Below are 24,500 nucleotides of genomic sequence, written 5' to 3'. Positions count from 1 at the left end.
TTTCTCTGCATCTATTGATATGATTATATGTTTTTTATCTTTTCTTTTGTTGATATGATGGATTATGTTGATTAATTTCCAGATGGCAAATCATCCTTGCATCTTCGGGATGAATCCTGCTTGGTCACAGTGTATGATCTTTTTGATGAATTGTTGAATTCTATTTGCTAATATTTTGTTGAAAATCTTTGCATCCAACACATCCAAAAGAACAAAAGCAACCGCTGTTGGAGAGGATGTGGGGAGAAAGGGACCCTTCTTCACTGCTGGTGGGAATGCCGACTGGTTCAGCCCTTCTGGAAAACAATTTGGACGACTCTCAAAAAATTAGATATTGAATTCCCATTTGACCCAGCAATACCACTGCTGGGAATATATCCCAGAGAGGCAAAAAAGTACAATTGAAACAACATCTGCACATGTATGTTCATCGCAGCACTGTTTACAATAGCCAGAATCTGGAAAAAACCCGAATGCCCCAGAACGGATGACTGGTTGAGCAAACTTTGGTACATCTATACAATGGAATACTATGCAGCTGTTAGAAAAAAGGAGGTCAAGAATTTTGTAGTTAAGTGGATGGGCATGAAAAGTTTCATGCTGAGTGAAATGAGTCAGAAAGAGAGAGACAGACATAGAAAGATTGCACTCATCTATGGTATATAGAATAACAGAGTGGGAGACTAACACCCAAGAACTGTAGAAATAAGTACCAGGAGGTTGACTCCATGGCTTCGAGGCTGGCCTCACGTTCCGGGGAAAGGTCAACTCAGAGAAGCGATCACCAACTACATTGTAGTCGAAGGCCATGTGGGGGAAGGGAGTTGCGGGCTGAATGAGGGCTAGAGACTGAGCACAGCGGCCACTCAACACCTTTATTGCAAACCACAACAGCTAATTAGAGAGAGAGAACAGAAGGGAATGCCTTGCCACAGTGGCAGGGTGGGGTTGGGGGGAAATGGGATTGGGGAGGGTGGGAGGGACACTGGGTTTACGGGTGGTGGAGAATGGGCACTGGTGAAGGGATGGGCTCCCAAACTTTGTATGAGGGAAGTATAAGCACAAAAGTGTATAAATCTGTAACTGTACCCTCACGGTGATTCTCTAATTAAAAAAAAAAAAAAAGAAAATCTTTGCATCCATGCTCATCAGGGATATTGGCTTATAGTTTTCTTTTTTTGTGGGGTCTTTGTTTGCTTTTGGTATTTGGGCGATATGAGCCTCATAGAAACTGTTTGGGAGAGCTTCTTTTTCTTCACTTTTCTGGAAAAGCTTGAGAAGAACTGGAAATAGGTTCTCTTTAAATGTTTGAAAAAATTCGCTAGTGAATCCATTTGGACCTGAGCTTTTATTTTTGGGAAGACTTTTGATTAAAGTTTCAATTTCCTTGATATTAATGAATCTATTCAGGTATTCTAGGTCTTTTTGATTCAGCCTTGGGAGATAATAGGAATCTAGGAATTTATCCATTTCTTCTACGTTCTTTTGTTTCATGACATATAGACTTTCAAAGTAGTCTCTGATGATGTTTTGAATTTCTTTGGTTTCTGTTGTGATGTTGCCCTTTTCATTTCTGATTTTGTTTATTAGGGTTCTCTCTCTTTCTTTTTGAGTCTTGCTAGTGGTTTATCAGTCTTGTTTATTTTATCAAAGAATCAGCCCTTGGGACTTACAAACTTATGTTTAAATCATATAATGATCGAGTACTCATCCCTCCACCAGTGCCCATTCTCCACCACCAATGATCCCAGTATCCCTCCCACCACCACCACCACTACCCTGTCTCCACCCCACCCCGCCTCTCTGGCAGGCATTTCCCTTTCGGTCTCTCTCTCTTTTTGTGTGTTGTGGTTTGCAATACAGGTATTAAGTGGGCATCATGATCGGTCTATAGTCTACTTTCAGCACATATCTTCCATCCCTAGCGAGCCCTCCAAGCATCCCTTACTTGGTATTCCCTTTTCTATCTAAGCTGCCTTTTCCCCCATCATGTGAGGCCAGCTTACAAGGCATGGAGAAATCTTCCTGGTCCTTATCTCTACTATCCTTGGATGTTCGTCTCCCATTATGTTACTTTATATTCCACAGATGAGTGCAATCTACCTATGTCTGTCCCTCTCTTTCTGATTCGTTTCACTTAGCATGATGATTTCCATGTTTATCCACTTATATGCAATTTTATGACTTAATCTTTTCTAACAGCTACATAGTATTCCATTGTGTAGATGTACCAAAGTTTTTGTAGTCAATCATCTGTTCTCGGGCACTCGGTTTTTTCCAGATTCTGGCTATTGTAACTAGTGCTGCAATGAACATATAAGTGTATATGTCATTTCTACTATACTTTTTATCATCTCTGGGATATATTCCCTGAAGTGGTATTGCTGGGTCAAATGGGAGCTCAATTTCTAATTTTTTATATAAATTTATTTATTAAATCACTGTGAGAGCAGTTACAAAGCTTTTGGATTTAAGTCTCAGTCATACAGTGATGAAACACGGGTCTCTTCATCAGCGCATATTTTCCACCACCAAAAACCCAGTATAACCTCCATCCCACACCCTGCCCCTTCCTGTGTGGCAGATGATTTTCACATAACTTTAACTCTACTTTGATTACATTCAATATTTCAACACCAGACCCACCATTATTTTTTTTTGACTGGTAAAATTCAAATTTATTGAATCACTCTCTCTGTCTCTCCCTTTTTGGCATTGCAGACCCACCATTATTATTTGAGATTTTACCCCAACACTCAGATCTGCCAAAAAGGCAACATTGGACTGTTTGTTTTCTATTGATGATTGTGAATAGCATGTGATGTCATGTGGCTATGTGATTTGGGAGTTCTGAAATTTTAATAATTTAATCAGGAGGGATTTCTTCCAGAAGCCGGTTGGTTCAAAGATTTGTTTCTGAGTCTCTGGGATCATGTCCGTTAAGCAACTTGATAGGGAGTCAGAGAGGCTCGTGGGTGGCGACTCAGGATCTAGTTGGGGCGGGGGAGGAAAGGGCCTGCTCCACTCCCATCCCGTGAGGCCCCAAGTGTCTTGTCACTGCGGGCCCATACCTGTCTGTCCATTGGCTTCTGAAAGATGGCCGTCACTGAGCCGCCTGAGGGAAAAGGCAGTGCGATGGCACCCTTTCCCACCTAGGGTGGCCCAGGGCTGGTAACCTAATGCAGAGTCCGGACGCATTTCTGCCAAAAGCCACTGGGTTCTGAGACTTGTTTCTGAGTCTCTGGGATCATGGCTGTTAAGTGACTTGATCAGGATCCAGAGAGGCTGTTTGTGGGCGGCGACTCCAATTTCTAATTTTTTGAGGAATGTCCATACTGTTTTCCAAAAGGGCTGAACCAGACAGCATTTCCACCAGCAGTAGAGTCCCTTTCTCCCCACATCCATGCCAACACCGGTTGCTTTTCTTCTTTTAGATGTGTGCCAGTCTCTGTTTTGTGAGATGGTATCTCATTGTGGTTTTGATCTGCATCTCCCTGATGATTAGTGATAAAGAGCATTTTTTCATGTGCCTTTTGGCCATTCGAATTTCTTTTTTTGAGAAAGTTTCTGTTCATTTCATCGCTGCATTTTCTGATGGCATTGGGTGTTTTCTTCTTGTAGAGTTCAACCAGTGCCTTGTATATCCTTGATATCAACCCCTTATCAGATGGGTATTGGGTAAATATCCTTTCCCATTCTGTAGACTGTCTTTGTATTCTAGTCACTGTTTCTTTTGAGGTACAGAAACTTCTTATTTTAAGATAGTCCCATTTGTTTATCTCTGTTTCTACTTGCTTGGTCAGTGGTGTGTCATCTTTGAAGATACCTTTAGCTTCAATGTAGCAGAGGGTTTTGCCAACCTTGTCTTCAATGTACCCAGTGGATTCTGGTCTGATGTTGAGGTCTTTAATCCATTTTGATCTGACTTTTGTACATGGTGTTAGGTAGAGGCCTTGTTTTAAATTCTTATTTAAAACGTTTTTAGTTGACTGATATTTTGTTAATTACAATACATGTTAATGATGGTTTTCTGTAAACTAATTCCAACATGGGGTTATTCATGCTTTCAGGAATTCTTCTGGCAAGTTTGCAGGCCTGTTTGGGATACCTGAGATAGAATCCAGGTAGGCTGTGTGCAAGGCAGGAGCCCTATCTGATATATTATTGTTCCTCTCTCCTCTAGTTGGATATTTGGGTTCAGCTCCAGACTAGAGGAGTTCAGCTGCAAGGACAGCTACAAACAGAGTGGGAAGAACAGAGCAGAGCCCAGGGCTCTGGAAACTTCCTGAAGCTGCCCCCAAACCATGTTCCTGAAGACTCTGGGGAATAGTCCCTGGCCAGCTACTGTCACACCACACGGGAGGTGAATCCTGTGGGTAAAAATAGGAGCCCCAAGAAATCACTGCCGGGGCCCAGGGAGATGAACTCTGAATCTCACCTCCCTCCCAGTACCTCATGGCCCCCTGAACTCAATCAGGAGTGGCCTCTGAACACCACTAGATGTGGCCCTCAAACAGAAAGAAGAATCAAATGAGGAAATAAAAAAGACAGGAAAATACTTTCTAATGTGCCCACAGTGAGTTGGCTGTCAGGAAGCTGGGTTTGTGTTTCTTAGCACCCTGAAGCAGGTGACCCAATTGGTGATGCCAAACACTTAGTAGGGGCTGAAGTGTGAGGACTGATGAGAATCAGAAGGCTTTGGCTAGGTACCAGACCACAGATCTGTGAGGAGGCCAGAGAGGGTCTGTCTGGGCGTGGCCCTGGGAGTGGGGTGCAGAGCATGGAGGAAAATGTAGAGGTGAGCGTCATCAGCTTACCAAGGACACAGCAGAACTGCCAAGTAGAAAGAACAGGAGCACCGGAAGCAGAGGGTAGCTGTCAGGCTGCAGCTTCACCAAGGGCCAGATGGGTAGATTATTCCCATCGAGTGCCCAGAGCAGGGACTGGGTCACCTGCCAAGAAGGGTGTCTAATGGGAGTGGGGTGAGCCTTCTCTGACTGTCCAGAACAGATCCCTTCTGCCCCCACCCACAGGTGAATCTGGAACCAAGATAACATTTGTTACTGGCTTTTCCCTATCAATTCTCATTTCTTGTAAAATGCTATGTCAAGAGCAGACTATGTCAAGTCTGGCTACAGGTGGTAATGAGTGGCTTCATGGGGGACTTTGCACAATAACACCTTGTTTGTCAAGTTCAACTGGGAGAAAGGCCAAGCAGTGTGACCAGTGTCGCGCTGAGCAGCCAGGGGACCCTGGTTGCATTTGTAAGTCTGCTAGGGGTCAGCAGACTTGTCTGCCAGCTGCAGTGGGTATGAAAAAGTCATTCACTCACACATATCCATCCACAAGCTACCACCTCCATCCACAAACCCACATCCAGTACACAACACACACAGCATACAGATTACACATACACACCAACAATCACAATCATGATCACGAAATCCAGTTATTCATCGATTTCTCGAGCAGGCTCAGTAACCTCTCATTTCATCCTTTCCCTGAGATCTTAGAAGTCTCTCTTGACTTGGCCCTCCCAACGATGTCACACTGGTGGCTCTTTCAGGGTCAGGGGAATGAGATCCAGCTTGTTACTGGATTTAGCATATGAATACACCATGGGAAGCTTGCAAGGCTGTCCCATGTGGGCAGGAAACTCTCAGAAGCTTTCCAGTTTCTCCCAAGGGAGAAGTAAGTTACAAGATATCGCGCTCTGAGAGCTTGCTTTTTAGTCTTTCTCTGGATGTTGGCCGTTGATGGGATTACACACACCTGAGTTCCTCTGCCGGTAGCTAGGTTCCGGTGGTCTTCAGCTGCTGAGAGCTTTGCTCGAGGTGGGGAGGGAAGCTGGAGCCCAACCGCTCGGAGGGGCCCCAGGGAAGACAGCCAGGCTTGCGGGCAAGAGACTCTCTGCTACACACCAACACCAGACCCATATCAACCCCCTCCCCACCACACACACACACACACACACACACACACACACACACACACACACATGCCTGCCCTTTACTCTGCAGTGTGACCTCCTTGAGTGGGAGTTACTTGCTGGCCAGCAGCTGTGGTCTACACACTCCCCAGTGCTGGGTTCCCAGTATGTCCTCAGTTCCTGGCCCTCCCGGACTGAGGAGGTGATCTATAGCATAAGCAGTCCCTGTGCTTCTGGTCGTGTTCCCCTGAGCTGAAGGTCTGAACACGATCTGGGTGCTGCTTGCGAAGACTCCAGGCCACTCCAACTCTTTTTTTTTGGTCTTCCTGTTGGCCCCTCCCCCTTTCCCCTCTAAGAGGACCACCAGAATTCCCAAGCATCTAAGTGGAACTCAAACACACGTGGCAAAGAGAGTGGGGGAGGATAGTAACTACTTTGGTGGGTCAGGTGCCATGCATTCTAAGCAAACATCAGGCATTGATCAAATAGACAAAACGTGTCTCCCTATAAACTAACTGTGAATGTACCCACACTTATGTGACTGGGTTTGCAGAAAGTACAGTGTGGAGATGAAGGGGGGTATGTAGTGCATCAGAGCAGCCTGTAGACCTGTCATAACCGAGTTGTGCTGTGTCTGGGGTCAACACTGCCCCATTAGCAGGTCCAGATTCACTCAGCAGGATCCCGCAGGGCTGGCATCACAGGAAGGACTCAATAGGAAGTTTGAACAGTACTTCTGTTCCTGCCCCAGAGACAGGAATCTGGAACCTGAGTGCTCTAAAATCTAAGTCTGACTGTGATATGAGAGGGTTCTAGCTGACAAATGGCCATTCCAGTTGGCTCCCAGGGAGTCTAAGCATCATTCTTCACAACCCCAATGGCAGTGACTTCACCAGAGCAGTGCACTGAGTCCTCTAGGCACCTTCCAATGGGACCGGCAGGAAGCTTGAGTAGTAACTGACCAAAATTTTGTTGTCATGCAAACCTGGACCAGACCTTTGTTCTGCCTCTCACCAGCTATGGCACTTTCACAATTTACTTAATCCCCTGGAGTTCTGGTTTCTTGAAGAATGGAAAAAGCAACACTCTTCTCAAAGTACAGCTGCAGAGAAAGGAACTGGTATGTTGCACCCAGCCCTGTGCCCCGCTCGCAGTGCTTCCTCGGTTCCTTCCTTCTCTGAGTGCTCTGAGCGTTCAGAGCAGATTCTGAAAGCGCCCAGGTGCCCTTGGCAACTTGATCGTGACTAGTCCAGTCTTAAGTGCCTGGTAAGTGTTAACCATCATAGTTCCATTTTGCTCCTAAACCCCTGAGAATGGCTTCTAATTGGCCCACCCTTAAGGAAAGAATTGGACCAGGACTTTCTGGGTCAAAACTGCTTTTCCAAAAAAGCACCAGAGACCTAGATTTTCTCATCACTATAATGGAAGTGTTGGGACTTGCCTCAGTTGAAGACTCTTTACTAAGCCAGTCACAGGTTAGTGGGAAGTGACTTTCAGGTGTGGAGTAAAGCATGTCAAAGAGTGTGTTTACAGATGAAGAATATGACACAGTCGCCAGTTTTGAGTTTCAAGTTCTCACTTTCCTCTTGCTAAATGTTGCATTTATACAGGTCAGTTATTATTTGCTGCTAATTTATACTTCGCCATCTATAAAGTTAGAATTAAGGGACTGAAGAGATAGAACAGAGGCTAAGGTGCTTGTCTTGCATGCAGTCGCAGCCATGACAGTGGTTTGGATCCTGGCACCATATATGGTCTCTCGAGCATTACCAGGTGTGTACTCTGACAGAAAGCCATAACTGGGCTCCTGAGCAAACAATCAGGTGTGAAACACATAGCCCCCCCATTCCCCTGCCAAATGACTCAAATTTATATTATTTTAGGATTGTCAACATCTAAGTGAATGAAAGCACACCAAACAGCCAACATTGTGTTAGCCCATCAGAGCCACGGTGTTGAGAGCAGTTATTATTTTTTCATTACTTACCAGAGACACCTCCAGTCACATAAATCGCCATCACAACTGCCATTGCAAAGCCAATGTTAATAGTGACAACTCCCCCTCCTTGTCCTCGACTGAGGACAGCTTGGGCAACAGAGCCACATCCAAGAACCTGGGAGGAGAGGAAATTGAAGTGTAACTGGAGACTGTCATATAAAAGCCTCTGCAATGAGAAGTACTTTCACTTTTTAAAACATTTTTATTTTTATTTAAGCACTGCAGTTTACTTTTAATGATTTTTAAAATAATTAATGATTTAATTAATGATTTAATTAGTTTAATTAAATTTTAGTAAATTGTTTGCAAATAGAAATGTATCTATTTGTAGTATCAGTTGTAGAGATCAAGTGATGGGATGGTTGGGTGGGGGCCCTCTTTCTATTTGCAGTCTTGTTTCCTTCTAGAACAGCAAAAACTACACTCTCTAGGATGTCCCTCAGTGCACTAATGAGATTAATCCCCATTGACCTATAGATCTAATCATGTCCCAAAAGTTTTAGCTCTTTTTTTTTCTTTTTGGGTCACACCTGGCAATGCACAGGGGTTACTCTTGTCTATGCACTCAGGAATTACTCCAGGCAGTGATCAGGGGACCATATGGGATGCTGGAATTTGAACTCATGTCGGCCGCGTGCAAGACAAACACTCTACCTGCTGTGCTATCGCTTCAGTCCCAGTATTAGCTCTTAATGCCATCACTTCAGTCTCTGGGTTTCCATAAAATGAATCTTGAGGTCACACAAACAATAGGATACTAACATCATATATCTCCTTCAAAAACATAGGCTCTGTATTTTCATTGAACAACCAAATAAAACCATCTAATCAAGGTTCAATAAGGGAATGAAGTGAGGGAGACTTACTGAAAAGGATGGAGTCATCACATACCAGTTTGGTAGGAAAACACGACCCCAAATGATCACCATGTGACTCTTTAAAGAGCTAGTGTAGGGCCAGAGCAATATTATAGTGGACAGGGCATTTTCCTTCAAGGTGTAGACCTGAGTTCGATCCTTGCATCCCATATGAGCCCCAAGCATTGCCAGGAATAATTCTTGAATGCAGAGCAAGGAACAACACCAAAACCAAACAAACAAATAAAACAAATAATCAAAAACCAGCTAGTGTAGTCTCAGAGGAGTGCATCTGTGACTGTAGAATCATTAGATTACCGGAATTTACATGTTGTGTCTGTCAGACTTCTTCAAGAACACTAATTTCACACTGTGTTTCATGACTACAGAAGAGCAACCAACGTAAGGGGGAGGTCAGCCATAAGTGAGAGATACTGCTAAGGGCACATGAGGGAAGGTTTCAGGATAAATACATTTATGACTACAACCAGTTGTTGTGTCTTGTCATGAAAGGATGAGAAGAAAGGTCTATAACTGAGATATGAGATGGTGCTCATAAAGAACATCACTGTATCACTGTTACTGTCATCCTGTTGCTCATTGATTTGCTTGAGTGGGCACCAGTAATGTCTCCACTGTGAGTCTTGTTGTTACTGTTTTTGACATATTGAATATGCCACGGGTAGCTTGCCAGGTTCTGCCGTGCAGGTCAGTAGCTTGCCAGGCTCTCCAAGAGGGATGGAAGAATTGAACCTGGGTTGGCCATGTGCAAGGCTAACGCCCTACCCACTGTGCTATCACTCCAGCCCCATAAAGAACATACTGATAGAAATTAATCAATTCTCAATATCGTTCCTGGGAATCAATATAGTTTACAAATAAGGGCCATTTAATACAGATGAGACACATATGTATTTCTGAAGGAAGAGATTCCCCCTTTAGAGCTCAGCAGATCAATTTACCTGAGGCGTTGGGTTTGATACCTGGCACTGGGGTGTGAAGGGGGCAGAGAAAGAGTGCCTAAGAGATGGTACGGGATTGAGGCATTTGTCTTGTATACAATTAATCTCGGGTTAATCCCCAGCACCTCCAGGAATGGCCCCTGAGCACGTAGTGTGGACCAACACTCTTCCCCCAAAGATTAACAAAGAAAGAAAGAGTACAGATTTGGTCCTGGAGAGCCAGTATCAAGGTCCAGCCCATGCTCTGTGCTCTGGAGGCCAGTTTTATCCCAGCATTGCATGACCCACAGTGTACTGCCAGGAACACCCTCTGGAGCACCATGCCTGAAGTATTTCCCAGGCACCACCTTGTGTACATAACCCCCTTCCTCAAAAAACAAAACAAAACAAAAGCTCCTCATCAGTCCTCCATTCTGAGATATGTTAATTTGTTTTATTTTTGCTATTAGGCAGAGAGAGAAGAGGAAAGGCTTGTAAACTGTCACAATAGACAAGACAGACTTGGGCTTTGATAACAGAGCTGGTTTCAGATGCCACTGTACTAAATAAATTCTCAGCAGGAACATATTCCCTCGTTCCTCTTCAAATAACTCCATGGGTATGCATTTTTAAATAACTATTTAATTTAATTTTTATCTTAGTCACCATGATTTATAATTTTATAGTGCTGTCAGACTGGAGTGATAGGACAGCGGGTAGAACGTTTGCCTTGTATACCGCTGACACAGGTTCGATTCCTCCGCCCCTCTCGGAGAGTCTGGCAAGCTACCGAGAGTATCTTGCCCACATGGCAGAACCTGGCAAGCTACCTGTGGTGTATTCTATATGCCAAAAACAGTAGTAAGTCTCACAATGGAGACGTTACTGGTGCCCGCTTGAGCAAATCGATGAATAATGGGACAGTGCTACAATGCTAATGCTGTTAACTTTAGGGTATCATGTACATAACATTTCAGCACCACATCTGCCACCACTATTCCAGGGTCCCTCTCTCATGCCCTGCCTCCCACTCCCATTACTACCCACTACCCACCTCTCGGTGCCCCAATAAGTTGCACTCTTTAGACAAGTTTTTGATTCTGTTGCTTTTGTTTTCTTTCTCTGGGTTTTATATATCTCTTGTCAGAGATCATTCTATACATCTCTTTCTCATGGATAACTTTATTCATCACGATATACTCCAGTTCTCTCTATATAGAGACAAATTGCACAATTTTAGTTTTTCTTATGCCCTAGTATCATTTCAATGTGTCTCATATATAGATATGTAAAGATGTGTGTATATGTGATATATATTATTTTCTTTATCCAGTCATCTTCTCTTGAATGCTTGGGTTGTTTACAGGTTTTGCAATTAATATCACTGTATCGCTGTCATCCCTTTGTTCATCAATTTGCTCGAGTGAGTGCCAGTAACATCTCCATTCCTCCCTGTTGCATGCTAGTTTGGCCTGATGGCAACTGGGGGCTCTTTCAGGGTAATGGGAATGAGGACCATCGTTGTTATTGTTTTTGGCATATTGAGTACACCACTGGTAGCTTGCCAGGCTCTACTATGCGGGTGGGATAATCTCAGTAGCTTGATGGGCTCTCTGAGTGGGACCAAGGCTTTTGGGGCGGCCTCTATTCGCCTTTATAGGTGTTCTCAGTCTACCGAATGTAAGCTTTTGGTCAACTGGCATGTTGTAACTATCTGCACACTGACAAACACGCACCTGCCTGGGTCTCTGGGCAGCACCTGGGACATCTACGGCCTCAAGTTGATCTCCTTGAGGATGATGGAGTGAGCCCAGAGGTTGTTGAGCAGCTGGCAGAGGAGGGCCCTATCGAGGAGGGTCTGTGCCAGGTGGAAAACCTGTGCCGAGTCCCAGGTCACTCGGTGTTTGGCTGATAGCACCTCACAATGAATGAGCCACTGCGTGCACTGCTGCCATGGCTCTATGTCCGACGGTGCTGTGACTCAGCCCAGCCAGAGCAGGTGGTGATGCTATGCCATTTTGTCCGAATCTTGCAAAACAGCCAGTGAAGTCCATCAGGAATCACGTGTAGAGTTCCAGCAGGGATCACGCATAGAGTTACATGCATGGCATTTTGAGCTGCGCCTTGTCTAAAATGAGATGGTAAGCTGGGTTTGGGAGAGTGTGAGGGGTTCAGAGCGTGATGGCCGATAGCTCCATCTTGCAATTAATATAGGCGTACTAATGTCTTTTCTGAATAGATTTTTGGAACCTTGGGGTTATATCCAGAAGTGTGATTGTTGGGCCTATAAAAGTGCAATTCTTAGTTTTTGAGTAATGTCCATATTGTTTTGAAAAAAAAAAAGAATGAAACAATTGATATCTCCACCAGCAGTAGATGAGGGTTTCTTTTCCTCCACATCCATGCCAATACTGATTATTTTTGTTCTTTGTGATGTAAGGTAATATCTCATTGCTGTTTTGATCTGCATTTCCTTGACGACTAGTGATGCAACTCATTTATCCATATACTTCTTGGCCATTGGAATGTCTCTTTTGAGAAGTTTTGTATTAATATATTCTCCCCATTTTTGATGGGGTCGACTTTTTAAATTTTTCTTATTACAGTTAACCAATGGACTGGAGCAATAGCACTGTGGGTAAGGTGTTTGCCTTGCATGCAGCGGATCTGGGTTTGATTCCTCCATCCCTCTTGGAGAACCTGGCAAGCTACTGAGAGTATCCCGTCCACACAGCAGAGCCTGGCAAACTACCCGTGGAGTATTTGATAGGCCAAAAACCATAACAACAAGTCTCACAATGGAGACGTTACTGGTGCCTGCTTGAACAAATTGAGGAACGGGACAACAGTGCTACAGTGTTACAATTATCTAATGCTTTATATATTTTGGATACTAGATTCTTTTTGTCAGATGAGTGGTGAGCAAATATTTTGTCCCTGTATATGAATTATCTTTATTCTGATCATCATTTGTTTTGTGGTACAGAAGTTTCTTAGTTTGATGTAGTCCTATTTGCCTAACTTCCATTTGCTTTACCATTGGCATTGAATCATTGATTCTGCCTATGTTCTCCTAATATAATTGATGGATTCAGGTCTGAAATCTAGATCTTTAATCCAAACTGTGCACTGCAGGAAAAGAACAGAAGGGGAAACCAACAATGTAGGGACTTTAGCTCTTCTCAGCAGAAATCGCTTCTCAGGAGATGTCAGTTTATATTTACAGCATTACATCATGTTTAACTGCTGAGCGACAGCACAGCAGGTAGGGCATTTGTCTTGCTCGTGGCTAATCCGGGTTTGATTCCTCTGTCCCTCTCGGAGAGCCTGACAAGCTACTGAGAGTATCCTGCCTGCACGGCAGAGCCTGACAAGCTACCAGACATTACTGGTGCCCGCTCAAGCAAATAGATAAACAGCAGGACAATAGTGCTGCTATGGTACAACAGTGCTACAGTTATGGTGTAATCAGAAATGAGGAAGACAATAGATTGCCTATTAATATCTGCTTTGCCTGATGCGCACACAAGAATTTTCAAAACTATGGAAGCAGATCTTGGCTATTCAGTGTATCATGGGAATTTGTCACTCACTCTGGGTTCCTGCATGACAGTACTCAGTGTAATTTTCTTCTCTTCAAAAATGTGAAAGATGTTCTTACTGGTTTTATTGACAAAGATTTTCCCATCCAAATCTTGCCTTAAGAAATTATCAGAGCAGTGTCATCTCAGAGAAAAAGACACCGCCCTCATATCCACCCTATCAATTTGGGGGATTCCCTGTAAAGTTTTATTGGTTCTATTACTCAATCTTCTCACCAAACTACTCTTCTCCAAAATGCAGTTGTACTCTCTATACTATATATGATTTTTTTAAGTGCATTTTTTTTTGCTTTTCAGGTCACACCCAGCGATGCACAGGGGTTACTCCTGGCTCTACACTCAGGAATTACTCCTGGCTGTTCTGCGGGACCATATGGGATGCTGGGAATCGAACCTGGGTCGACCGCGTGCAAAGCAAATGCCCTATCCGCTGTGCTATTGCTCCAGGCTCTAATGTGTATGTTCTTGATTTTACATTTAGAAATAAATCTCTAAGATTATTTTTCATGCCAACAGCCAAAAATATGCTATTCTGTTTTTGTTGCATTCTGTTCTCATGGGTGTGGTTTCCTAAACCTACCTCTCAAACCTGTGCAGGCCTCTGCAGAACTTCAAGGTGATATTTTTAACCTGCTCGGATCCATTGTCTTCTCAGCTGCTTTCTCCAGTGTGAAAGAGAACAATAAAGAACTATGTAGGGGTGGAAGTATACTACACAGTCATGGGACCAATACTGGGGTCCTTCATTGGGAGCTGTGCACCCAATCTCCATGTTATTCTTTTATTTCTATTACAACTGCTTTATCAAATAGCCTCTCTTCTGATCGGATCAGCACACCAATTCACCCTTCCATAATGAGTGCTACCTTTGACTTGATACCACACTTGATACTCAATGACAATTCAGAATATCATGTGTATCATGTTCCAGTGATCCTGTTCTGTGTAACTTCCTTCCCTCACTTTATTATTATTAGGGTAGGGACACTAGAAGACACCCAACAGTGTGCAGGGGCTGCTCTGGAGATCAGGTATCCTGCTGCCTGCACAATAGCCCTTTGAGATATCTCCCCTCCCAAACTTCTTGATTTCATACAAGAAGGGGTTTTTTTTTCTTTTTGCTTGAAAATCTGTTAGGAAAAGTTTGGCAGGGTATATCATTTCTGTTTCATCTGTGTTGGACAGCACTGGGTTGTCTTTGCTGCTCCCGCAGGGAGCTTAAGTCTATTGAGCCACTCCCACAACAGAGCAACTGAGGCACAACTAATAATCCTATATTATTTTTATCTTTCCTTTGCATCATTTGTATGGTTTATTTAGCAATGTCCTTTTTGTATAGACATAGGAAGATAATTGATGCTATCTATGTAACATGGGAGTTAATTGACTCCAAAATAATATTTACTCCTAGGCATCCATGTTTACTTGAATTAAGCCTCAGTTGCCCTTAGTTCCTAGCACTCCAAGAGCAGGGTCTTGACAAAGGACTGATGGATCAAGGGCAAGCTGTGAGCTACCCTGGCATCGAAATGGGCCAGGCCAAGCACCATAATACCTTAACATAAGTTAAGAGCACGGTCATGGACAAACTCTGTCATGACCCAAAAGAGGTAACAGAATAAGGACCCTGCTGGGGTTAGGAAGACTAACCTGGCCTGAGGACTGCGGTCTGGAATATATAGTGAGATGTCCTCAGGAAGAACCAAACTTTAAGCTTGATATATCTCTTATTGTGCTCATACAAATGACGTTGCTAGAAATATTAGAAGTAAATTTACTACAACTATTTAAGTGATGGGACTCCGTGTCAGGCTGTCTGCACTTGGGGCACCCCAGAGGGGGACAGGTGATAGCCCTCCCCACCCCAAGGGACCCAGCCCTGGCAGCCGACCTCCACTACCCCACCACTTCCATACTCCAGGCTGCTTTCCACATGCTTGGGCTGAGTCTCACGCGTAAGTGAAGTCCCACAGAACCCAGGTAATGTGGAACTTTGTGATCTTGGACTCTGGGCTCAACAGGACCCAGGATCAGAGATTCTCTGCCTGCTTCCCCCAATCTCCAGTGATCTGGGGATCACACCCATAAGCCACTTCCTGCTGGTGCCAGATAATCTCCTCATTGACCACCCTCCAGAACTCACTGCAGCTTCTCACGGAAGGGAACATAAAATGAGGCCCCCATAACCATGCCACGGGACTCTGTGCCAGGCTGTCTCCACTTGGGTGCCCCAGAGGGGGGGTGAAAGACCTCCCCACTCCAAGGGACCCAGCCTCAGCAGCCGACCTCCACTACCCAACTGCTGCCATGCTCCAGGCCACTTTCCACATGCTCAGGCCGAGCCTTACACATGAGTGAACTGCATGGACTGCACGGACACATCATCATAGAGGGAAATAAATATATATGCCTCTCTGAGAGCCCAGCAAGCTACTGAGAGTATCCTGTCCATATGGAAGAGCCAGGCAAGCTCCCTGTGGTGTGTTGATATGCCAAATACAGTAACAAAGACAGTTCTCATTCCTCTGACCCTGAAAAGAGCCTCCAATCATTGGGAAAGATGAGTAAGGAATGGCTGCTAAAATCTCAGTGTTGGGACAAATGAAGACATTACTGGTGCCCACTTAAGTAAATTGATGAACAACAGGATGACATTGATACAGTGATTTAAGTGGATTACTAGCTGAGGAAAAAAGAAAGCAATGCACCCTGAATGGAATCCTGCCCTTGAGCGGATCTCCTAGTAATCTGGAGTAATCTCCTTAGATGAGATTTTGTCCTTGAGTTAATCTCCTGGATTACCTTTCTTTGTTGATTCAACCCCACCTTTGTATCCCCACCCTACATGATTTCTATATAAACTATGCTGAAAGGGGCCGGGGTGGGGGGGTCAGAAACTTAGTTAGAGGTTAGAGGCTAGAAAGGTCAGGTCGGATGGTTACAAGGTCCTCACAATCACAGGGTTAGAAGAAGTCAGAAGAAGAAGAGACCAGAGACTGAAGAAGAAGACAGTGGCGGCAGACTAGAGAGCAGGAGAGACAGAGACAGAGAGAGCGAGACAGAGCACCATGGCATGGACAGAAGGCAGAGGACTTAAGAGCACAACACCAAGGAAGTTAGGAAAAGACAGACTATGGAGACTGGAGAGGAGAGACTGAGACTGGAAATGAAGACCAGAGGAGAGATATAGAGACAAGAGTCAGAGACTACAGAGACAGATAAAAGAGAGCACAGCAGCACAGATAGAAGCAGAGCACAAAGGAAGAAGAAGATAAAAAGAGAGCACGGCAGTGAAGAGAAGACAAGAAGATGAGAAGGAAAACTGAGACTTTAGAGACTTTGAGGTCCGTGAGAAGACTATGATGATGGAGCTCTGATGACTGAGACTACAGCTGTAACGACAATCATGACTGCCCCATAAAGGAGAGATGGGATGACGTCCATTGCCCGTCCTTCGCCCATTGTTTCGGAAGAACCTGGGGAGGCCGCTCCTGGTTCACTGACCGCCACCTCTGTGGCCTGCATGCGGGTCTGCTTTTGCAACAGCCCACTGTTCCTTACTTCTTAAGTATCACATGTTGAGTTGTGAGGTGTGAAAACTCAACAATTCTGCCAAAGATGATGTCTCAAAGTTGGAATTAGGGGGCAGAGAGACAGTGCAACAGGTAAGGCACTTGTTTTGCATGAGGCCAGATTGGGTTTGATCCCTTGTATTCCCATGAGCACCACCAGGAGTGATCTCTGAGAGCAGAGCCAGGAGTAAGCCCTGCTGGCTCTCAGTTAGGTCCTTAACAAGGGTATTGGTCAAGACACTTACAAATGGCTTTTTGACTTATCCTGGATTCTTCAAGTATAGTACATATATCCCCAAGATAAGCAACCTTTAGATTTCAGAGCCTGTGCTATTGAAGACTACACAGTTTTCTCATCTGTGACACTATGTTGAATACTGGTTTGACAGCATACAACTGGATTTAATATTAGCATTCTTTTTCATAGTAAATAGATACCTTCCTGGGATGCATTATGTTTTTCTTGGGATAGGATACTTATTAACTCCTTGGACAGATTCCTCTATAGGTTTTTGTTGTTCAGTGGTGGGGAAAGCTGGAGTCTTCTTTTCTACAACTGCATTTCATTAGCTTCCAGACCCAGTCTTGGGAAAATGAAGAAGCCTCATTTGTGAACCAGTTATTCCTTGGAACACAAAAGAGAAAGAACATAAGGATCTTCCTGAGTTTGCTTCTCCTGGATGACTAATCTCTGAGGTTCTTCAGATTCACAGTGATTACTTTCTGCCTAATAGGTTTTAGGTTATCAGCATTCCCCTTTTAAATGGAGCCCTAAAATGGATGCAATCCTCCCTTATTTATGCATCAAGTTATTATGTGTCAGATAATTAGACATCTGCTTGTTGTTATTCTGCCCCGTAGATGGACATTTAGCCACGGATGCCATTTACCTCTTCATAGATTTATGCCCAACTTTTCACATATCTATTTTCCAAATTTTAAAGACATTTGTGATTATGTATCAAACTTCTTTATCCCTGTAACAGCATCTAGTATATAGGAGGCAATTACAAAATAGATCCCAGGGATTAGAGCAATAGTACAATGGGTAGAGTACTTGACTTGCACACAGCCCACATGGGTTCAATCCCTGGCACCCCATTTATTCCTCACTAGTACCACCAGGAGTGATCACTGAGCCCTTAGTGTAGAACCAGGAGTAAACCCTGGCACTGCTGGGTGAAGTCCAAAAATGAAAGGAAAAAGACTCAAACGACCAAGTAAACAAAACCCAAAAAAATAGATCCTTGATGTTATTGTCAGGTATGAGACTTGAGGATGTACAACGGGCCATGTTACTTCCCAGTCTTAGGTTGTGCAGCTACTATTAAAGGAGATTAACACCTTCCAGACTTGGTTTATAGGGTTGTTGGAGAAGATCCAGATGGGACAACATTCATGAAGATACTACTTAAGCAGCAAAGAAGAATACTGGGTGTGACGTATTACTGGCTTTGGTAAATGCTCAAAATACAGAATATATGAAACAAAAGAGTTCATGAGCAGAAACACAACTTAATGCCTGTCAAATAAAACAGGGAAGAAAATACATCCATGACAGAATTTAGAAATAGCTATTGTTTATTTTTTTCTTTTTGGTTTTTGAATCACACTCCACTATGTTCAGGAATAATTCCTTGCAAGTACTTGAAGGACCATATCTGTTGCCAGAGATCAAATGCAGATTGACTGCATGTAAGGATTCAGTGCACCTCCTTGGAGATTAAATTAGGAGTCAGTAGAGCAGAGCTGGTGGGTGAGTCAAAATGATGATGGCTCTATACATTCTCAATTAAGAAGTGTATACCTACTTAATAAAAAGTTTTACTATCATGTTCTATGTATGACAAGAATGGGAGGATGAGATTCAATGATATGGAAAGAAAAATAGTTGAAAAGCAGAATCCCTTTGAAAGAGTGAGTTTCCTTGGCCATTTCCAGTCATGCAGATCAGACATTATTCCTCCCCCTTGGTCACCTATAACTGAATTTCACTGAACTTCCTAAAGTTGCCATGAAGGGTTCCCATCTTTAGCAACATTCTCTCAGTCACCATACAAATGAAAGTTAACTGATGTTTTGTCTCCTGCCTGCTCCATTGAGCAGAAAATGCCTGAACAAGCACCTGGACATAAATCTCAGTGTGCCTCTGGTATGTGTCTCCTGAACAGGTATCACTGTCTGGGAAGACAAGTGTAACTGCCCCGTGTTGCTGTGCATGAATGTTCTGCACCAATCAGGCTGGTGTCTTCATCGCTTTCAGCACTTGAGCTTATTCTTATGATGCTCATTCTCTCCTCTGCACACCTGCTTACACTCTTTCAACAAGAAGGCCCTTTTCTTGTGCTTTTCCCAGAACAACCTAATGGATTCTTGACACTGATCTACAATCCTCCCTTCTATGTGGTTCTTTCTCTGGCAACGTCAGCCCTCTAAGGTCTCATTGACTTCTATCACATACTCTTATTTCATCTCATCTTGTTCTGTCTTGTTTTGTGAAACCCTCCTTAGTCTAAGCTATTTATCAGGGCAGTTGTTCTTTTGCATATCTCATCAAATCTTTTTTGGTTAAAATATTAAATTTAGAGGCCAAAGAGAGAGTACAGAGATGAAAACACAATTGCCTTTCATGTGACTGACTCTGGTTTGATCCTTGTACAGCATGGCTCCTTGAACACCAACAGAGGTGATTCCTAAGCCCAAATCCAGGAGCAATGCTGAGCATTGCCAGGTGAGACTCAAGTCCTCCTCCAAAATAAGGTATTCAGTGTTCAAATCACACGTGTTTTTTTAAAGCTGTATTTTTTCAAGAGAAAATGAGGGAAGGAAGTGAAAACTGGGAGGTGTAACTTCTACAAATATTTATTGGAAACACAAGGAAGTTCCAGCTAAGCCATAAGGGATGACCTGATGCCTGGATACAAAAAAACATTGTGAATAGGTGACTACCATGAATCAAAATACTGGGAGTGAGAGAAAATAATTAGGACACAGATTTTCTCAAATTTAAACATACGATACTCCTTTAACATGTAAGCTATCATGTTCCTAGTACAGTGAACAGAGTATTAGACACTCAGTGACTGCATACAGAGTTTCTTGCCCCAGCACCTGGCTGTCTTTACCAGGGCCTCTTGGAGGGGGCAGGTTGAGTTTCACTCCCCGCCCTGAGCAGAGCCCCTGCAGCCAAAGACCTTTGGAGCCCAGCCACAGCCATGCTCAAGGTCCCTCTCCACATATTCAGACAAGCCTCACACATGAAGGAACCGGCAGAGGAATCCAGGTATGTGGAACCTGGGGCTGAGATCTCCAAGGCTGCTCAAATCGGGGCTGGGCCTCTTCCTCCCAGACGCCACATTTTCCAGTCGCTAGGCGGTCACACCCAGGGACTGCCCCGACGCCGTGTAATCCCACCAATGACCAACATCCAGAGACTATAAAACCAAGCTCCTGGAAGTGTGGGGCAGCAAAGATGTTGCATGACATCTTATAGCTTAGTTCTCCTCTTGGAGAACCTGGCAAGCTACTGAGAGGTTCCTGCCTGCATAGGAACCTGGCAAGCTCCCCATGGCATATTTATATGCCAAAATAAGTAACAATGATGGGTCTCAAAAAAAAAAGAAAAAAAATGATGGGTCTCATTCCCCTGACCCTGAGAGAGCCTCCAATGTGGCACCATTGGAACGAACGTGTAAAGAGAGGTTTCTGAAATCTCAGGGCTAGGATGAATTACTGAGACCGCTCGAGAAAATTGATGATCAACAGGATGATGATGATGATGGTGATAATGATAATGATGATGATGATGATGACTGCATGTTTAGTCAGTATGTAAAAATATAACTCTTACAGAAAAGAATTTATGAAAGTTTAAAATTCCCTTAGTCAATTTTTTTTGCCAATTCATGCAACCATGGCCACGGCCAACCTGTGGACCCTGCAATTGTTGCAAGAGGTCTGCTATTCCTTGTACAAGGACATCAAGCATTATTCAAAGAGGTAAAGCTCAGTATGCCTTGCAGTCATTGTTTATGATACAGTAATTTCAGAATTAGCAGAGTGAAAAAATAGCTATAATCCTATAAATTCTTGAAATATTTTCAAAATTAAAAGGAACAGATTGAATGATTTTTTTCTACTTTAAAAATTTTTATTTTAGGGCCTCCCGGGGTCCCCTGGTTCCCATGCAGCCACCCAGGCTTCAGTTGTCCAGCCACCCCACCTGCGTCCCGTGACCCAGCCTGCCCGCCTGGCTCCCTAATATGGGCCCTTTTTTCAGGTAATTGGACCAGACCACTCCCCAGTCATACCTCCCCGGGTCCCCCTGGTTCCCACGTGGCCGCTCGGGTTTTGTCATCCAGCAGCCGCCAGGCCCCGTCTCCAGTGACCCCGCCAAGAAGAAACTGGGGGCGTGGCCTATATCGCAGGGGGTGTGGCCTCAAAAGGGGCGTGGCCTCCTGCAGGAGCAGCTGCCGTTATTATTTTTTACCTTAGCATAATAGGTATAGTCTTTTTCTTTGAAAATCACTTTAGCCATCTCAATCACTTATGCAAAATAGTCCATTAGCTTAGTTTAACTTTATAAAAACTATCAGCGAATAAAAGAAGCTTGGCAAAACCTTCGTAAAGAGAACATAGCGTTAAGCCTTCATTAGAGGCCCACATCAATCAGGAAGAGCGCCTGAGTATAAGGAAGAACTCTAGAATAGGAACAAGGCTGCCATCAGCAATAGCACAACCAGAGCCCCTCCCTTCCAGCAAGAGGGAATAGGAATAAACAACTACAAAGTTCCAACTCTATACTTCCATAACAATATGAAGAAGCAGCGAAGATTCCCCTCCACGAAGAGAGGGAGAAGAAAAGATTCCAGAAACCTCAACAGGGGCTACTCACATCTACGACCTCTCAGATAAAGAATTCAGAGAGGAAATTTTGAGGAGAGTCTACATACTCCAAGCAACCATGGAACAGACATCCAATAAATTAAGGGAAGATATGAATGAAGCACTGGAACTGTCTACCAAAAAAATGCAGGACAAAATGAGAGCAGAAATTTCAAAGCTACAAACAGAAGTCACACAGATAAAGGAATCGGTAGATGAATGAAAAATCTCAGTAGATGCCCTCAACAATACAATGACTACAGCCAAAGACAGAATCAACTACCTTGAAGATGAGCTGCAGAAAGCATACAGACAACAACAAATAATGGCAAAAGATCTCAAAATGGCTATAGAGTGAATCAGAGTCCTTGGGGATGACTTCAAGAGGAACAACATAAGAGTCATTGGAGTACCAGAAGGACAGGGAAGTAACCCAATGAAAAACACACAGTCAAAGACATCATTGCTAAGAAATTCCCAGAGCTGGAGGAGGCAGGCATCCAGATCCAAGGAGTCTGAAGAGTACCAGCAAAAAGAGACCCAAATAAAAAGACTCCAAGGCATATCATAGTCAGAATGATGGATGCTATGGATAGAGACACAATTCTGCAAGCAGCAAGGTCAAAGAAGGAAGTAACATACAAAGGAGCACCCTTCAGATTTATAGTAGACCTGTCAGAGGAAACCCTCCGAGCCCAAAGACAATGGTGGGACATAGTGAAAAAACTCAACAAAATGGACGGCTTACCAAGAATACTTTATCCGGCTAAACGCTCACTCAAACTCGAAGGAACCATACACTATTTCTCGGATAAACAACAGCTCGGGAACTTCATAGACTCAAAACCAAACTTAAAAGAAGGTCTAAAGGGGCTATTGTAAGACAAGAAGGAACCCCATAAGAACAACAAACCCCACAGAAAGATGACACAAAACCCCATCAGAATAATCTCTCTCAATGTCAACAGCCTAAATGCACCTATCAAGAGACACAGAGGGGCAAAATGGATCCGGAAATTAAACTAAACATTCTGCTGCCTGGAAGAAACACACCTGAACAATCAGAGTAAATACAGACTCAAAGTCAAAGGATGGAAAACAATCCTGCAAACAACTCCCTAAAAAAGCTGGAGTGGCCATCCTAGTATCCAACAACATAGATTTCAGGTTGAAAAAGATTAGAAGGGACAGTGAAGGTCATTTTCTATTTATCAAGGGATATGTACAACAGGAGGAAATCACACTCTTAAACTTATACTTACCTAACGTATGACGGGCTAAATATTTAAAAGAACTCCTAACAGACTTTGAAGAGGACATCACTATCAGCACAATAGTAGTCGGAGACTTAAATACCACCTTATCACCTCTGGATAGATCGACAAGAACAAAACTCAGCAAGGAAACACTGACTATGAAAGAACAAATTGAAGAGAGAGGCCTAATAGAATTATACAGGGCTTTACACCCCAAAAAGAAAGAATAAATATTCTTTTCCAGTGCACACGGAACATTTTCTAAAATAGACCATGTTCTGGGCCCAAGAACATATCTCAATAGAATCTGAAAATAGAAATTGTATCGACCATCTTTTCAGACCACGATGCGCTGAAGATAGAAGCTAAGCACACACAGACACGGAGACAAAATCAAACACCTGGAAATTAAACGACTCAATGTTGAACAATGAGTTGGTCAGGAAGGAAATCAGGGAAGAAATCAAAAGATACTTAGAAACAAATGAGAATGAAGACACGAGCTACCAAAACATATGGGACACAGCTGAAGCCGTGTTAAGGGGAAAATTTATAGCTCTCCAAGCATTCCTCAGGAAGGAAGAAAGAGACACATAGATAGATTGACTTCACGACTCAAAACCTTAGAAAAGGACCAGAAAAAGAAACCCAAACCAGACCGAAGTAAAGAAATAATGAAAATTAGAGCAGAAGTTTATGACAAGGAAACAAAAAAATCAATCCGAAAGATCAATGAAACAGAGCTGGTTCTCGAGAAAATAAATAAGATTGATAAACCGCTAGCAAGACTCACAAAGAAAGAGAGAGAACCCTAATAAACCGAATCAGAAATGAAAAGGGGTCATCATAACAGAAACCAATGAGATTCAAAAATCATCAGAGACTACTTTGAAAGTCTATATGCCACAAAACAAGAGAACCTAAAAGAAATGAACTAATTCCTAGATTCCTACAATCTCCCAAGACTGAACAAAGAAGAGTTGGAATACCTGAATATACCCATTAATATTAAGAAAATTGAAACTGTAATAAAAAATCTCACAAAAACAAAAGCCTAGGTCCAGATGAATTCACTGGCGAAATCTTCCAAACATTTAAAGAAGACTTGTTGTCAGTTCTCCTCAAGCTTTTCCAAGAAATTAAAAATACAGGAATTCTCCCAAACAGTTTCTATGAAGCACACATCTCTCAAATACCAAAAGCAAACACATCACTAAGAAAGAAAATTATAGACCAATATTCCTGATGAACAATGATGTGAAGATCCTCAACAAAATACTAGCAAATAGGATCCAACAACTTATCAAAAAGATCATACACCATGACAAAGTGGGATTCATAAAAAATAAATAAAAAATAAATAAAAAATCATATAATCATATCAATAGATGCAGAGAAAGCATTTGACAAGATCCAACACCCGTTTATGATGAAAACTCTCACCAAAATGGGTATAGAAG

At 43.2% G+C, this 24,500-nt stretch overlaps 1 protein-coding gene across 1 annotated transcript in view; it reads right to left on the bottom strand.

Annotated features, from left to right (window-relative positions):
* AQP9 (aquaporin 9) overlaps window positions 1-24,500 on the bottom strand; it is a 71,276-nt gene that overhangs the window by 26,887 nt on the left and 19,889 nt on the right. The window contains exon 2 of the mRNA XM_004602619.2: window positions 7,917-8,043. Coding sequence (XP_004602676.1) covers window positions 7,917-8,043 — 127 coding nt within the window. The remainder of the gene's footprint in view (window positions 1-7,916; window positions 8,044-24,500) is intronic.

Source organism: Sorex araneus, chromosome 10 (genome assembly GCF_027595985.1).
Source record: "Sorex araneus isolate mSorAra2 chromosome 10, mSorAra2.pri, whole genome shotgun sequence".
NCBI lineage: Eukaryota > Metazoa > Chordata > Mammalia > Eulipotyphla > Soricidae > Sorex > Sorex araneus.
The sequence above is the reverse complement of the archived record's forward strand: the minus strand, read 5'-3'. Positions and strand labels throughout refer to the sequence as shown.